The sequence below is a fragment of the Haliotis cracherodii genome, unplaced genomic scaffold (assembly GCF_022045235.1).
Source record: "Haliotis cracherodii isolate W230 unplaced genomic scaffold, xgHalCrac1.p SCAF_23, whole genome shotgun sequence".
NCBI lineage: Eukaryota > Metazoa > Mollusca > Gastropoda > Lepetellida > Haliotidae > Haliotis > Haliotis cracherodii.
In genome coordinates, this window is record NW_027266279.1 from 2,164,097 (window position 1) to 2,180,148 (window position 16,052).

At 40.5% G+C, this 16,052-nt stretch overlaps 2 protein-coding genes across 2 annotated transcripts; one reads left to right on the forward strand and one right to left on the reverse strand.

The window, feature by feature from the left end:
• Positions 1-7,155: 7,155 nt before the first annotated feature.
• Positions 7,156-8,790, reverse strand: LOC139471909 (polypeptide N-acetylgalactosaminyltransferase 5-like). The gene has a single exon (XM_071254419.1). It carries the CDS (start codon positions 8,788-8,790, stop codon positions 7,156-7,158), a length of 1,635 nt encoding a protein of 544 aa, XP_071110520.1.
• A 1,024-nt stretch (positions 8,791-9,814) lies between these two features.
• Positions 9,815-11,539, forward strand: LOC139471877 (polypeptide N-acetylgalactosaminyltransferase 5-like). The gene has a single exon (XM_071254390.1). It carries the CDS (start codon positions 9,815-9,817, stop codon positions 11,537-11,539), a length of 1,725 nt encoding a protein of 574 aa, XP_071110491.1.
• Positions 11,540-16,052: the final 4,513 nt, after the last annotated feature.

Genomic DNA, 16,052 nt, shown 5'->3' on the forward strand with positions numbered 1-16,052 from the left:
CTAGAGTAGTTTGTGCCGTACTCCAGACAAGCTTAGGTGTAAACATTAAGCCAAGATATCTATAGCTTGAAACAGTTTCAATAGGTTCACCATTATAAAACCACTTTTCATAACTGCGAAGATGGCCACCTTGCCTAAATACAATTACTTTTGGTTTTTTAAAATTAATTTGCATGCATGTTTTATTACAAAATATTTCCAAAGCATTAATTTTCTTTTGAAGCTGGGCACAACTATCTGAGAGAGCAGAAACATCATCAGCAAAAAGAAGAGCACATGAATTATCTATATCAGGAGAAATATGAATACCTTTACCACCTAATTCCTCAAATACTGTGGACAAATTATTAATAAAAATTAAGAACATTTGTGGGCTTAAGACACAACCTTGGCGAGTACCTACATTACATGGAAACACTTGAGATAAACCTTTGGCTGATCTTACACAGACTGATAAACCACTGTACATGGAAACTAGGACATTATAAATGGGACCCGATATACCTACTTTCTTTATTGAATCTAACAGAACATCATGTTTTACAGTGTCGAAAGCTTTCGAAAAATCAATAAAGAGGCAGTAAAATCTACCCTTCTTTTTGCCAGAATATTTTGTTGTAATAGCTTGTAATGTAAACATGGGGTCAATAGTGGAATAGTCAGTTCTAAAACCAGCCTGAGCTTCACTGAGGATGTCATTGGTGTCACACCATTGCTGTAATCTGCTGTTTAGGATAGATGTAAAAACCTTGCATAAAGTATCTATAAGAGATACTCCTCTGTAGTTGTTTGTATTTGATTTATCACCAGATTTATGTAATGGACAGATTATACTCTTACCCCATGAAGATGGGAAGGAACCAGTAGAGAATATTTGATTAAAAATCTTGGTGAGAATAGGTGCAAGAAGGTTACTGCAGGATTTAATAAATTCATTTGGTATGCCATCTGGACCTGGGGATTTGTTGTTAGGTAGATTTTTTATGTGGGATAATACTTCTTGTTCAGAGATGGGATGGTTTAAACTATCGGAGGCAGAGGGGGCAGAATCATCATAGAGTGGATACTGGGTGCTATTGTCAGTGGATAAAAGTGATCTAAAATGGTCAAACCATTGCTGGCATGAAATATTTTCAGAAATTGTGTTACCAAATTTGTTTTCTTTAATGATTTTCCAGAAAAGACTTGGGTCATTCTAGCTGCGACTAATTTGTCCCTCTGAGTTTGTAGATACTGCTGTTTTTTGGAATTGAAACTTTTCTTAAACAAGCGTCTAAAATATCTAAAGCGGTCTAGATCAGCATTGTGGTCTCTATGGGCTCTGAGAGCAGCATACTTATCATGTTTCAAGTTTCCAAGATCTTGGTCCCACCATGGTGGCTGACATAATTTTAATGGTTTGCGGAATTGTGTATAAAGCTTTTTGGCATGGTCAACAGCACAATGAATAATATTAACTATATGAACTAGGGCACTCTCTACATTTGTATCAATCATATCACATAGTGCAGATATAATATCATAAAAGCCAGCTTTAAAATTATCAAAGAAAGTGTTACCAGAGTCTCTACTCCAGACATACCTATACCATTTACATGGCTCAGTACTGACATCTTGCGGAAGATCATTTTGTGGCAATTTACAATCAGATTCATATAAACAGTTAAAGTCTAGATTAAGGCTGCAGTATAATGGAAAGTGGCATGAATTATCTCTTGTACCAATACCAAAGTCAGTTACAGGGGCAAACAGGGATGATGAAGCTATCATATAATCAACAACACTTGCTCCATTGTGGGTTACACAAGTGATTGTAACATTCACGGCTTCAGTAAAGCTTTCGAAAGGTTTTATGGTAGACATGCGGAGGACATTTCAGTGACAAAAATTATGTCCGATGCAATTCCCTATTTTGATTTACCATATGTTCCCGTGTTGTCAGGTGAACAACTGACTTGCCTTTGCATGTGTTTGTGATGGGTGCATCGAATGCTTGTCGTAAAAGGCGACTAACGGGATCGGGTTGTCAGGATTGCTGACTTGGTTGATGCATGTCATCTTATCCCAGTTGCGTGGACCGATGCTCATGGAATCAATCACTGTATTGTCTGGTCTGAGTTGAGTTTGTACAGACCGCCGTCATATAGCTTGAATATTGCTGAGTGCGGCGTTAAACAACAAACAAACAAAACTAAGAGACTTGTGCAAGTCCAACAGCTGGTTTACAGACACAGTTGTAAGGAATGCTGGAGCTGTCAGCCACTGAGACAAATGACAACATAATGTTCTATATTTTCAATAACATTTTATTGTAGTATATTAATGAATGAAAAGAATATTTATCCTTTCAAAAATTGTAAAAAGTCATTTTTAGAACATTTTGAGTTTATTTTCAAAATACTTTTCTTTCAAAGACTACATATTACACAATTAAATCATAATGTTATAAAGTAATTAGTAAACATCCTTACTCACTTCCAAAATAAACGCACACCCTAAAGTATGAAATGTCCGAAAACAAATAGCTAATGTTATACCTTTCCGATTTCAAACATTTGACATTTTAGTGCATTTCTACTGTTAGGGAATATTCACAAATCTGTCACAAGTACTTGCTAAAAAGGAAAATGTAACTTATGCTGGATTGCTTTTAACTACATCAAAGAAAACCTTTGAACGTACCCATCTAATATGTGAAAAACTCAGAATGTTAGTCAATATAAATTATAATCATGGACTATATTTTGGTGGTTTAAATCCTATCCCAACTGTTCGTGGCCCAGCCATAGTGGGTCGTGTATGATTTTCTTAATTGTGCGTGTTCTGAAATGAATTTCATCAAGTTTGACTTCAATGATGGAGGGACAAGGTTTTCGTGGATTTTCGAATGGACAAGTGTTTTCTGAGTGATTGAATTTCAAATCCTCTTATGTTATATCCTTACGATGGTCGTTGACGGAGACAGCGACGATTATCGATCACAAAAAGGTTTGTAAACAATAGGTTGGGTTTTATACAGGTCATGGTAGAATTTCGGTTTGCATCAGATAAAAGACTCCTGTAAGTGTTCAAATGGTTTAATTTGCCATACAGACTTCAGAAAATGCGTGATTTAATAAAACAACAACATGAACATGCCAAAATGTCAATTTACAAATCAATAGCGTGTGTACCGACCTCTGGTTGCGATCAAAGCAACACATCTTCGTCTCATGGAATGGACCAGGCGTCGCACAAAGTCCTGTGGAATATCTGTCCATAACTGCTGGAGCATGTTTCGAAGTTCCTGGAGTGTCTGTGGAACACATGGTTGACGTCGAAGGCGCCGATCCATCTGATTCCACATGTGCTCGATTGGTGAGAGATCAGGGGAACGACCCGGCCAGGGGATGACATTCACGTTGTTTTGTTGAAGAGAATCCTGAACAAGTCGAGAAATATGAGGCCGAGCGTTGTCATGTTGAAAGGTAATGCCTGGGCCATGACGACGCAAAAACGGTAGAACAACAGGACCGATGATCTCGTCGCGGTAGAGCTGTCCATTGAGATTTCCCTCTACCACTATCAAACGGGTCCTCTGTCTTGCTGTAATCCCAACCCATACCATAACGCTGGGATCTTCTTCCATGACACAATGATTGACGTAACGTTCACCTCGACGTCGGTACACTCGAATCCGTCCATCGCTGTGGCTGAGGAGAAAACGAGACTCGTAAGTGAATAGAACTTGTCCCCACTGCATGGCCGTCCAGCGTAGATGCTGTCTGCACAACTGTAGACGTGCTTGACGGTGGTTTCCTGTCAAAATGGGACGTCTGGCGGGTCTTCTGGCGACAATCCCTGCACATCTGAGGCGACGACGTACGGTTTGTGAAGATATTCGTCGAAGGCCAGGGATGCTTCTTGCAGTCACTGTTGCTGGCTGGAATCGATTTCGTAGGTGTGTTGTTTGAACCCAGTGGTCTTGTCGATTATTGGTTACGCGTGGCCTGCCACTCCGAGGATGGTCCCTGACTGCATTCGTCTGTTGCCAACGTTGCCATAAACACCAAATGGTGTTTCTATGGACGTTAAATTGTCTTGCAACATCACGTTGACTCGATCCTGCTTCAAGCATACCAATGGTTCGCAGACGCTCATTTTCGGACAGGCGTGGCATTTCGTAATGTTGAATAATTGCGTAATTTTGTTGTTTTTTTGAGATGCTAAACGATGCATATGGAATCCCGTTAACGCACATGTTTTTTATACCCATTCTTGGGTAGTGAAATGCATTGGTCTTGCATAAAAGTCAACTTTTGCATGAAATGCATTCTTTTCTGTAGCAATTGCGTTTTTGTGACTTGATTCCATACATGTACTACAATATTGAAAACCAAACTTTACTTGTTTGAAAAATACACAAAAATATTCGTGTCACGGGAACTTTTGTTGTTGAGTATACATAGAAGAGTGAGTGAGTGAGTGAGTTAGTGAGTTGGGTTTAACGCCGCTTTTAACAATATTCCAGTTATATCACGGCGTGTCAGCTTAATGTGGGAGGAAAGCCCGACGTGATGCAGGTCCAAGACGTTTACCACTTCGGTGAAACCCACGAGCACGGGTACGGTGCTGACAAACCTAGAAACATAACTGGGGCGAACCGGGATTCGAACCCACAATCATAGGTTTCTGGCATGCCCATGTGATGGAAGATACCCAGTCACATTTGGCAACCCATGTGAAGAATCTCCTCTTGGGTATATTTGGATGGCTCAAAGTGTTGGTAACTCAGATTTGATTATCCAGTTATTCAAACAACGAGTTAAAGATAGTAATGTCCTAGACTGGCACTCCTCAATGGTCTCAAAACCCTCTTTTGGATTTTATTCACAATTTAAATCAAGTTTCTGTTGTGAAAACAAAATTGTTAATATCAATATGTCTATTTCTAGAACTACATTGTTAAAATTTTGAACTGGTTATTATATACTTGGTGTCCAGTGTTCTCTGTACTCACAGGTCGGAAGTAAATCCTTTCAAAGTATGAACATTCTTACATATGTTTCAACCGTGGCATTGTAAGTATGTTTGTATGTTTGTATGTTTGTAGATAAATATGAACATTGCAAAATATGCTTTTCGTTTATTTCATATAAGAAATGAACTGGGAGCTTATACTCAAGCCTACTATGTCCGCTACTAATGTTCCATCTAGCTGTACCCACCAGTGAGTCACATGACCTTAAACATGTATGTACTTTGGGTCTTATGTCCTTTATGAGATAAATCCTTGAATCCTTAATGCTCATACAAACACAATATTATCTCTTTGGAGACGGCAATAGTCAGTCAGCAGGGCAACAGTCATGACTTGCCGCGGGCCGGTCCTCCACGTGTTTTTTTGTTTTTGTTGGGTGTTTTTGTTGTTTAATTATCACTTAATTCAATTGATTTTAAAGAAATAAAGGTCAAATAAAGCATATTCACTTTTCATGAGACCCCATTTCGAATATGCGTGGGAAATATTGGATTGATGTTACGTTAAATTATCAACCCAATTAGAAAATCTCGAACTAAAAGCTGTCAGTATAGATACTAGGCTCCCAAAGTATGCTTTCTGCAAACATCAGTATTATCTAACAGGACGGGAAACGTTTATAGAACGAAGGAGAAAGCGTAAGCTATGTTTGTTTTACAGTGTAGAAAATAATGGTGCACCATCCTATCTTAAATAATAGTGACAAAACCTTTCAATGTTCAGAAGAAATCTCTGCCAATTCGATAGTCGATTGTACGATTCCGACTATATCATTAGCACGTATTTATGAATCAATATCAAATAGGGATGATACCAGGTGTTCGCGAAAAAGGTGAGCGTATCCTGCCCCATCGGTGACACCCGTCACAAACACAAGCAAAGACAAGTCAATTGGTCACCTGAAAAAAACACGGGAACATATGGTACAAGTCAAAACAGGGAATTGCATCGGAACTCCGAGCAGACATTCTGATACATATGCACAAAGAAACAGATCAGCAAGAAGTGGGAGGCAATTGGTGCCCATGGTTGTGCCTAGTTCTTGCCTAAATGTCTTACCCAGAAAAATTACATAGATGTTATCAGCTGGGTCCAGCATTTCACATATTGTTTTCTATGTTAACTTCAGATTTATTTGCTTGTAAAATTGACCTGAACGTATAATAGACCCGTACCAATATTGTAGTTTCAAATGTATGATATAATTTTAGAAATTCAGACAATATGGTGATATTCCATCCATTAAGACTCTTCATAGGTCTGTATGACAAGAGGGATAACTTCCACTTTCCCTTTATGGCCAGCAATGTTACATCTGCTACAGCCTTTGCTGTCTACATTTAACAACAATTGGAGAACAATGGAGCATGCTCTTTCTGTGATGTTTTTCGACTCTTACTAAAGGAATTGGCTTCAGAAAAGCTGTAAAGAATGTAAGGCAAACATATAGTGGTTATGCCCAAATGTTACACTTCGGTGACCAAAATTATGTCCAATGCAATTCCCTATTTTGACTTGAACTATATGTTCTCGTGTTCCTTCATTTGACTTGCCCTTGCATGACCATGTTACTGGCGAGTGTCAGTGGGTCAGGATATGCTCACCTTTTCGCGAATATATTGTGTGGATATACCTGATGAGTTTGTAAAGGCTTTTGTCTTGTATTTAGGTGCATGATTCAATGGGAGTTTCCACTAATATCGTACGGAATCAGTTATTCAAAGAAGTGATCCTCAAGGTTTGACATCAGTCATATTGTTGATTATTGCCATTTATTCAAGCATTCATAATGAGCGTAAGGGAAAGCAATTGTTTGGAACATATCTAACAGGGGTGAAATCACTGACTGAGAAAAATAAGTTAATTTCGATCCATATCGCAAAATATACTTAATTGTTCAAACAAAGAGCGTGTGGAGAAAAACGTTTTTTTCTCTCTTATAATGCTCTTTTAACTATTTGAGATGCCCTTTCTGATGGATATGTCGAATGTCAACATTTACAAAAGAACAGTGTTAAACATGATAAAAAATCCTAGGTTGCCTATTTTCCTTTGTTTATCTTTTGCTTCTTCTATTGTGAGATATTTTGTGGTTGATTACACAAAATATTTCAAAAGTCAGAAAAAGAATATGGTCAAGACATCCTAGGTTTCCTGTTTTGCTTCCAAGTCCACATTTGTAGTTTAGATTTCTGACATTTCTCCAAGACAAGTGCTGATTTATCTTTGGTAACACCAACACAATATCCGTTTGACTGGAGAAACACATGTTCGTCTAACCTGACCACGTGCCACTCCTGGTTCCCGCTCTGACCATGACAAGCCTTCCACACAACATCAGGTTCAGATCCCGAATCTAAACATTCTCCTCCCACTCTAATTTCATGATGTTCTGTGAGCTCCCACCGTTGATTTCCCTGCCCATGACAAGAATACAACAAAACCTTGTTGGAGCCCTCCTGTGCTCTGTCTCCCGCGTCAAGGCAGAGGGTAGTCATCTCAGCATTACGTACTGCCCCTGTGTATATACCGTCACCTGGGATTACTTGATCTGGATTAACATGTGTCAAATAAAACTCAAACGGGTGACACTTCAATGAATCTCTCAGAGCTATCCTATCAGATATGTCACCATAATCCGCAAGGCTGCCATCGTAATTGTCTGTAAAATGTTTGAACTTGTCCAACCACACGTTGGCCACACGAGCTAGATTTCTCATGTACCTGATCCTATTTTCGTCTGATGGTCTATGGGGGTGGTACATATGTGCTACATTTGAACAGGGAATGATCTCCAGTCCACCTCCACATAGCCACGTCTTGATAGATAACTCGGCATTCTCCCCACCCCAGATTTCCAAACCAGGATCAAACATTCCAAGTTTCTTGAACCAACTCCTGCTGACGGCAATGACACACCCCACCATGGCTGGAGACCGCACTGGATCAGTCTCACGCCTTCTCTTTTTCCTCTCCCGTTCTGACATTAGGGACCAGGAGAATAAAAGATTAGGGAAGGTGAGAACGGGTATTCCAAGTCTCCGTCCCTGCCCCCATTCATTGATTTTGAAGTTTTTAGGATCTACTCCATGAATGTTAGGGGTAGCTACAATGCTCTGATTTTCGGCGATCCTTGTCACCAATGGTTCCAGCCAGCCAGGAAAACATTCACAATGTGCGTCCATAAACACTGCTACAGGAGCAGTAGACTGCTCAAAACCCATCATTCGTGCTCTTATCAAGCCCTGTCGGGACTCCGCGCGAACTATCTGCACTTTGCTGAATCTGGACACATACTCTTTCAATGGTTCCTTCAGAACCTCGTCTGTGGATGCATCGTCCACCAAGATGACCTCTTTGATTAGATGAGGTGGAGTGTTGTCCATGATGCTGTGGACAGTCCGTAACAGGACTGACCAATGCTCGTTGTAGAAAACAATGATCACACTGGTTTCAGGGAGGTTGGGGTCTGAGTAGAGTGTGTGACATCCCTGTAGACGGACATCAGGCAGAGATCTCTGAAGAGGTATGAGACTACTGGTATAACTGGAGTACTCCCTCTCCTCGAAACTCCTCTGGAGCTTCTCGGCTTCTTCTTTGGGGAGTTTCTTCAAATCTAATATAACCGCTGTTCCATTGACGCCTGGATTCATCAGCTTCATCACGGTGAACACGAGTTTCACATTGGGATCACCCGGGCTGTGGAGACGTAACAGGGGATCTGTCAATTCCCGAGACAGTCCGTTGCGATTGGTCCCTATTTTGTACATCAGTACGACTATGACGTTTATGAATAAACAAGACAGGATGGTTCGTCGTTTTCTGCGCCTTGTGCATGTAGACGCCATTGATTTACAACAACTGTGATAAATGGCCAACAAGGCGGTCAGAAATGGCACCCACACTGTAATTTTCATAGGTGATCTGTGCATGTCAGCCTAGACAAGTGTGTCGCTGTTCGTTCCAAATGTGTTTTCACATTATATAGCAGGCCGTGACAGATACTGCACATTTGTTTCACAAAATCAATATATCTAAGTTTTTCTCTCAACATCTATTGCAGAAGCACGGACAGACGTCGCCCATACCAGATAATCAATAACTGTTCACAAGAAAAGAAAACTGAGTCTCCCCATGTTTTCAGTAAGGTTGTGAAATTTATTTACCTGATAGATTTTCATATATGTCTGGATGATGTGCAACTTAGAGATGTAGAGACAGCATTATTAGAAGGTATTTTACAATAATTTAATGATCTAGTCGTTCCTGTGCACACAGCACAAACAACTCCATACAATGTTCAACTGCATACAAGACCTACAAATCACTTTGTGCACGCTCATCGCAGTTGTTGTGAAGTGTGTAGACGACAGAAAAGTCTGAATGTAGAGGGTAAATAACTGTCGATAGTCTGCGAAAAAAAATCAGTTAATTTCTTTCCGTTTGAAGTGTATATGAAAAGAGTATACTCTTGGAAAGTAGAACTTTGCAAACATGCTTTTCTATAATTGGGGGATTTACAGGCCCAAAAGTCATTCATGTTTTAATATTTATTTGATCTGTTAAAGAGTTGACAAAAATGGACCAAATGAACACTTTATTTTTTAATTATTTTAAAAACATTGTAATGTCAATAAATATAAAATATGATATTTCTTTCCCGCCAGTACAAAATTCCAATATATGCGTATTGTAAACAGCCGGCTTCACAAACATCGGTCACAGCTGCGCCGGAGGACATGGCACTTGAACATTTTCTAGATTTAGTTCACACTGAATATATCAGCGCTGAACATGTCACCTTTTCACAGGAAGATTTCTACGTTATTATTCGTGTTACTTTTGACGCTCACCTGTAACTATTTCTGGTTTGCGAGAAGAATGTGGAAACGAGTGACCTGCGTCAGTAAACCTGGCAGTGATTATAACCACATTCATTTCCCTGATATTCCGAACATGACGCTCTTGGAGTCAGTGTTGGGATTAAAACAACCAGGTGCCAATGGTACTGCTGTCGTAGTGGATGTGAAGAAGTTGCCCAAAGAAGAAGCTGAGAAGTTCCAGAGGAGTATTGAGGAGAGGGAGTACTCCAGTTATACCAGTAGTCTCATACCTCTTCAGAGATCTCTGCCTGATGTCCGTCTACAGGGATGTCACACACTCTACTCAGACCCCAACCTCCCTGAAACCAGTGTGATCATTGTTTTCTACAACGAGCATTGGTCAGTCCTGTTACGGACTGTCCACAGCATCATGGACAACACTCCACCTCATCTAATCAAAGAGGTCATCTTGGTGGACGATGCATCCACAGACGAGGTTCTGAAGGAACCATTGAAAGAGTATGTGTCCAGATTCAGCAAAGTGCAGATAGTTCGCGCGGAGTCCCGACAGGGCTTGATAAGAGCACGAATGATGGGTTTTGAGCAGTCTACTGCTCCTGTAGCAGTGTTTATGGACGCACATTGTGAATGTTTTCCTGGCTGGCTGGAACCATTGGTGACAAGGATCGCCGAAAATGATTCAATAATTACCACTCCTGTGATACACGGCGTTAACCCCTGGAACTTTGGTGTTACCATGACAACGGATATCCGGTTACAGTGGGTGTCTTTCCCTGAGCTACGATTTGCTTGGATGAACGTTCCACAGCGTGAAAAATTAAGACGAAAACGACCAACAGACCCCTACCGTTCGCCTGCAATGGTAGGATGCGCCTTTGCGATTAGTCGAAGATGGTTCCGGAAGCTGGGTCAGTTTGATCCCGGCATGGAGGTGTGGGGTGCTGAGAACACGGAGCTCTCCCTCAAGACCTGGATGTGTGGGGGAGGGCTGGAGTTAGTACCCTGCTCCAATGTTGTCCACATGTACCATCCAAATAAATACTACGACTCCAACCCTCCCTTCTTCAGTCGCAACATTGCCAGAATTGCCAACGTTTGGATGGACAGCTACAACGTCTTCGCCCGCAACCACGACGGTGCCTTGGCCGATGTCGGCGACATCTCTGACAGGTTGAAGCTACGACGGGATCTGCACTGCCATTCCTTTGAGTGGTACCTTGCTAACGTCAACCCGGAGTCTTACATTGTTGGAGATGGGATATATACTGGCGAGGTACGGAATGTGGGCTTAGGGACTTTTTGTATTGACGACACTTATGGGAGCAAGAGGTTGGTGTCACCCATCGCTTTGTTCACGTGCCATGGGCAGCTGGGGAACCAACTGTGGGACTACACAGAGCTCAGGGAAATCAAGAACTTCATGTATTGCTTCCAGGAGACTACAGGGCCTGTTGCCATGGCAATATGTGACGAAGGTGAGATGAAGCAAAAATGGCGTTATGATCCATCTGCTGATGGACATGGTGCGGTTGTGTCCGCCAGTGGCCTCTGTCTAAGTGTGGACACCACCCAGCTGATTCTTATTACAGAAACATGTAACGGCAACGGCCTCCAGTTGTGGCGATGGAGAAAGAGGCGTGAGCCGCGCACATGGAAATTGAAAAACTCAATGTGAGTTGAGGAGCAAGCTGTATGATTTCAAAGCACCAAACATTTTCTTAATATACCCAGCATTGTCTTAGGACATCCATCATGTCCAACGAACATTTTATAAATAAAAACAAAAAAATTTGTTTCCATCTTTTCGGATTTTATTTTTATAGAACTGAAAAGTGAAAGTGAAACTTTTACTCACTTCAGTCTCCTATAACTCCGTATGGTGGCCCATGTGTTTTAATCTCTCCACCATTTGTTATTGTTATTGTGATGAGACTTAAGTGAACAATCTGTGTGTCTGCCTGCATCTTCGTTCAGCCCCTTCTGTAGGTGTAGTTAGTGAGGTGAGGTGAGGTGAAATGGGGTTTATTAAGATTATCGCACTTATATAGCGACCTGTACCTGTGTGTGTTTGTGTGGCTGCTTGTACTAGTCCGGACTGATGCCGATTTATAGTGCTAGCTCACTGAGATACCATGCCGCAGTTTAACATGAATACCCCACTCAGACACAGTATACTGACTCCGAGCCGACCAGTCCTTGTTTTAGCCCCTTAATGCCGAGCGCCAGACTGGGTAACAACAAGTACCATCTTTTAACGTCTTTTGGTATGACGCGGCCGGACCCTCTACCATTTGACAACGGGGGCGCTCACGACAAGTACCTCAGGTTTCTATAGACTATACCCAATACCCACGCATGCCAATACCCAATACCCAATAAGCTCTTGTCAACTGTCGTGACATAACCAGCGTTGGAAACCTCTCGTCTTTGGACAAAAAGGGTTCTATATAAGCAGAAGGTAAATATATTCTTAACTAGTAAATAGATATTACATAATGTAAATCAATAAACTATATTTAAAGCCTCTACTTGTTTTGATCTGACAAATATGACAAAAATATTGACGCGGGGATAGATTTTGTCAGATGTATTTGTTCAGCCAAATATTGCATGTATATTTAAGTGATATTCATTACGCAAGTAGTTTGATATGTTACTTTTATTCCTTTGCATTTAATGGATTCTATGCCTGCGAAAAGGCGATTCAACGGTTATTTTATCAATATCACCTACTTGATTGAAACACTAAGTGGACATTCCAAAAAGCATATTCCAGTATCCTAGATAGAGCATCACAAACGATTTTGTCATGTTGTCATGATTTCAATTCTGATAAGTGTATACTTGTTGATATGGGTCGGTTTTTTACACTGAACGAAAATGTTTTGTAAATTGCCTTTTGTAAATGCGTATGCCACCAAGTCGCCCCAAAAACGAAGAATACCTGTTGAATTGTTTTGGGAGTAGATTTAGTTAGTGCGTGTTGGTGTCATTGGTGGAATGCACGAACCGAAAAAGAGGAAAATTAATAGGAATAAACCTATTCTCTCCCATTCAGCTTCCGACTGCCTTTGTGGTCTAGTGGCAGAGCGTCTGCCCGAAGAGCGGAAGCTCGAGGGTTCGATCCCCGGCCGCGTCTTACCAAAGGTGGTACTTGTTGTTACCCTGCCTGGCCCTCGGCATTCATGGGCTAAAACAAGGACTGGTCGGCTCGGAGTCTTTATCTTTTGGAATACTGTAAGGGACATTCTCGCGATTTCGCATTCTCGCGATGTCGACTTTTTGAAACGAGCTAAATGTGACAAAAACACGAGAACGCGAGATTTGTCCAAAATCTCGCATTCTCGTCTTTTTGGTACATCGCAAGTCGAAAACGAGACAATGCGGCATCTGGACATGATGTAAAATCTCGCAATCTCGACTTGTCATTGACTATGAACTTTGAACAATTAAACAAATATTTTGTTTTCCCATACCCACTTACGGTTGTCGTAGAACAAAGATCGTTTCGAGAATAGAGAGCCTCATTATTATAATTTGAACTAATATACATATGTACATAATAGTACTAGGTATAAATGAATTTTGATAAGTGTTCGTACAAGAATATGAACTTCGATTTATCTCGGATTTATGCGCAACACATAGGACTGGACATTTTATAACTGATCTGGAACTATCTGACGGTAATTCAAAACAGGGAAAAAGTTTTCGTCAAATGAATCATTTAGCCAGGAATGCAACGATTTAAATGCTGACAAAATGAATAAACATATTTGGAACTGAGTAGACTGTTCATGTGGACAATTATATGCTACGTCTATTGCCAATGAAGTTTATCACTCCATATTATAGCATTTGTTTCATATAAAAGATAGAAGCCAAATAAATGGGACAATTAGTTGTTATGAACTAGCTTTACCTCTGTGACATATTACGCAACTAAAGGTGAATACATTTATCAAATAATCAATTACAGTAATTAACCTAGTGTCCTTATTTATACACAATTTAATTACGTATTGGGGTACAATATATAATACACATAGACACGGAATGATTTCTTATTTTGTCAATTCAATCATAACCTAAATCATACAAATCGAACATGTGAAAATAAAAGTAGTGACTAACTTTATGATCAGGGGTAGAAATACTCAATTGTATCTATTAATCCTAATAGCATAACAATAAATCCTGTGTATTTACTGAGCATACATGTATTTAGATACATCCGGATCTACGACTGCAGTCATAAAATCAATCAAGGAAAAGTATATTAGATTGAATTAAAAATGTGCTATCGCTAAAACAAATTTTTCCGTTATCCTCGTAAGCCTAAACCTGGGAGAAATAAAGTTCTGTTCTGTTCTGAAGACGCCGTCATGATTAGTTGGCACCAGTCTAGACTGTCCAATCAACGTGAATACACAAACCGTGATGTTACTTGACCAGTTGATGACACCTGTCAAACTCAAAGTGCCCCTGGTCCTCCACCCACCATGTGTAATACTTTAGCGCACTTGATTGTTTTATTTGCAGTTATATCACTGTTAGGCTGAGTGATGAGAGAATACATTTTGTTGTTTTTGTTAACGATCGTTTCCACTTTCAACGTGGTAACCTTATAAGTGACTAATTTTTTTAGCATGATGAAATGAAACATATTACAATAATCAGAGGGACTGACGATCGCATTTTTCGCATAAATGTCATGATTTACTGAAGATAGATTTGAACATTTCTGAGCAACGATCATGTTTGGGTAAGGGAAGTAAATCTTGTCTCCGCTTGCAATTGGATTCAATCGGGCGAGCAGTTCCGAGATCGCAGCTTGACGGTTCGGTACGGCCGAAAGGCGGCATCCATGTTGTTCACGCTCCGCTGATCACGGGGCCTCATTTTTCTGTATTCTGCTTATGAGCCGGGATGCGCATGAAACACGGGTGTCAAAACGAATATATTTACCAATTATATGTACGGTCAATTAGCCAGTTCAAGAGACAATACCCTGGTTCTACCACCTTTAGGTGTAATTACGTCGCATGCCCCTGGTGGTGTCTAGCCGGGAGAGCCACATTTCAGAAATGGCTATTCCCGGTAAAGCCACATTTTCAGCTGAGAGCATTTCACCTATTCTAGCAGGTAATTAATTAATCTGATTACCGATACCTTTATATGAGTGTCCCACATTTAAATTACTAAGCCTGGTGTTCTTTAGAGATACCTTTAAATGAGTGTCCCACATTTAAATTACAAAGCGTGGTGCAGAGGTGAAGAAGCTGGTGAGAAGAGCTGCTGCCCTCCCTCTAGTACCTCGTGACAAAGTGGATGATGTGTGGCTTGATGCCATTGCTGACTCTCCTGCTGGTAAAGTGACTGCCTTCATGGACTACGTGACAACCAGTTGGGTTCAAGGAGGGGCCTTCATGCCAGAGATTTGGAACCATTTCGAAAACCAAGGTCACTGTACCAACAATCACCTGGAAGGGTTTGCACACCAGTGGTCAGAACCTTCACGAAGAAAGAAGTACAAGGCAATCGCTGCACGTATTGCGTCCATCAAGATCCAGCTCCTGAACCCACACCTGAGTGAGATGGAATATGCTGACCACGTGGGTAACCTCCTTCATCTGCAGTAATGACATTAATTCCATTATGATATTCATATGCTATTCATATTCATCAATGTAAAGTTTTGATGAATATGTTATCCTTGTTGAATAATAAATGAGAAAACAAGACTTGTTTTGTTATTTACGGTAACCTGTTAGAATCACAAAGCATGTTTTGACAGCATAGCCGCGAGAGCCACATTATACAATCACGCAACCATAACCATTGCCGCGAGAGCCACATCAATTTGGGCTATCTATTTTCGAAATGTGGCTTTGCCGGCCTGTAACCCCCCTGGTTCACGGTTTCTCTGATCTCCCGTCATAAAACCACGCTACTTATTTACCTGGAGCCTCAGACAGCGTACATGTGTACATGTACGTACATGGCAATAAATGGTTTGACAGTTGTTTGACGGAATCAGTCAATAATTATTGACACAGTGATGTAATTAAAATTTGTCACTATTCACAACTCCTATTTTGTTTTTTCTATTGTTCAGCTGTATTTTCGATCAGTTTTATATGTATAAAAAATCTTCTCTAGTATTTATAAACCAAACCTAAAATTAT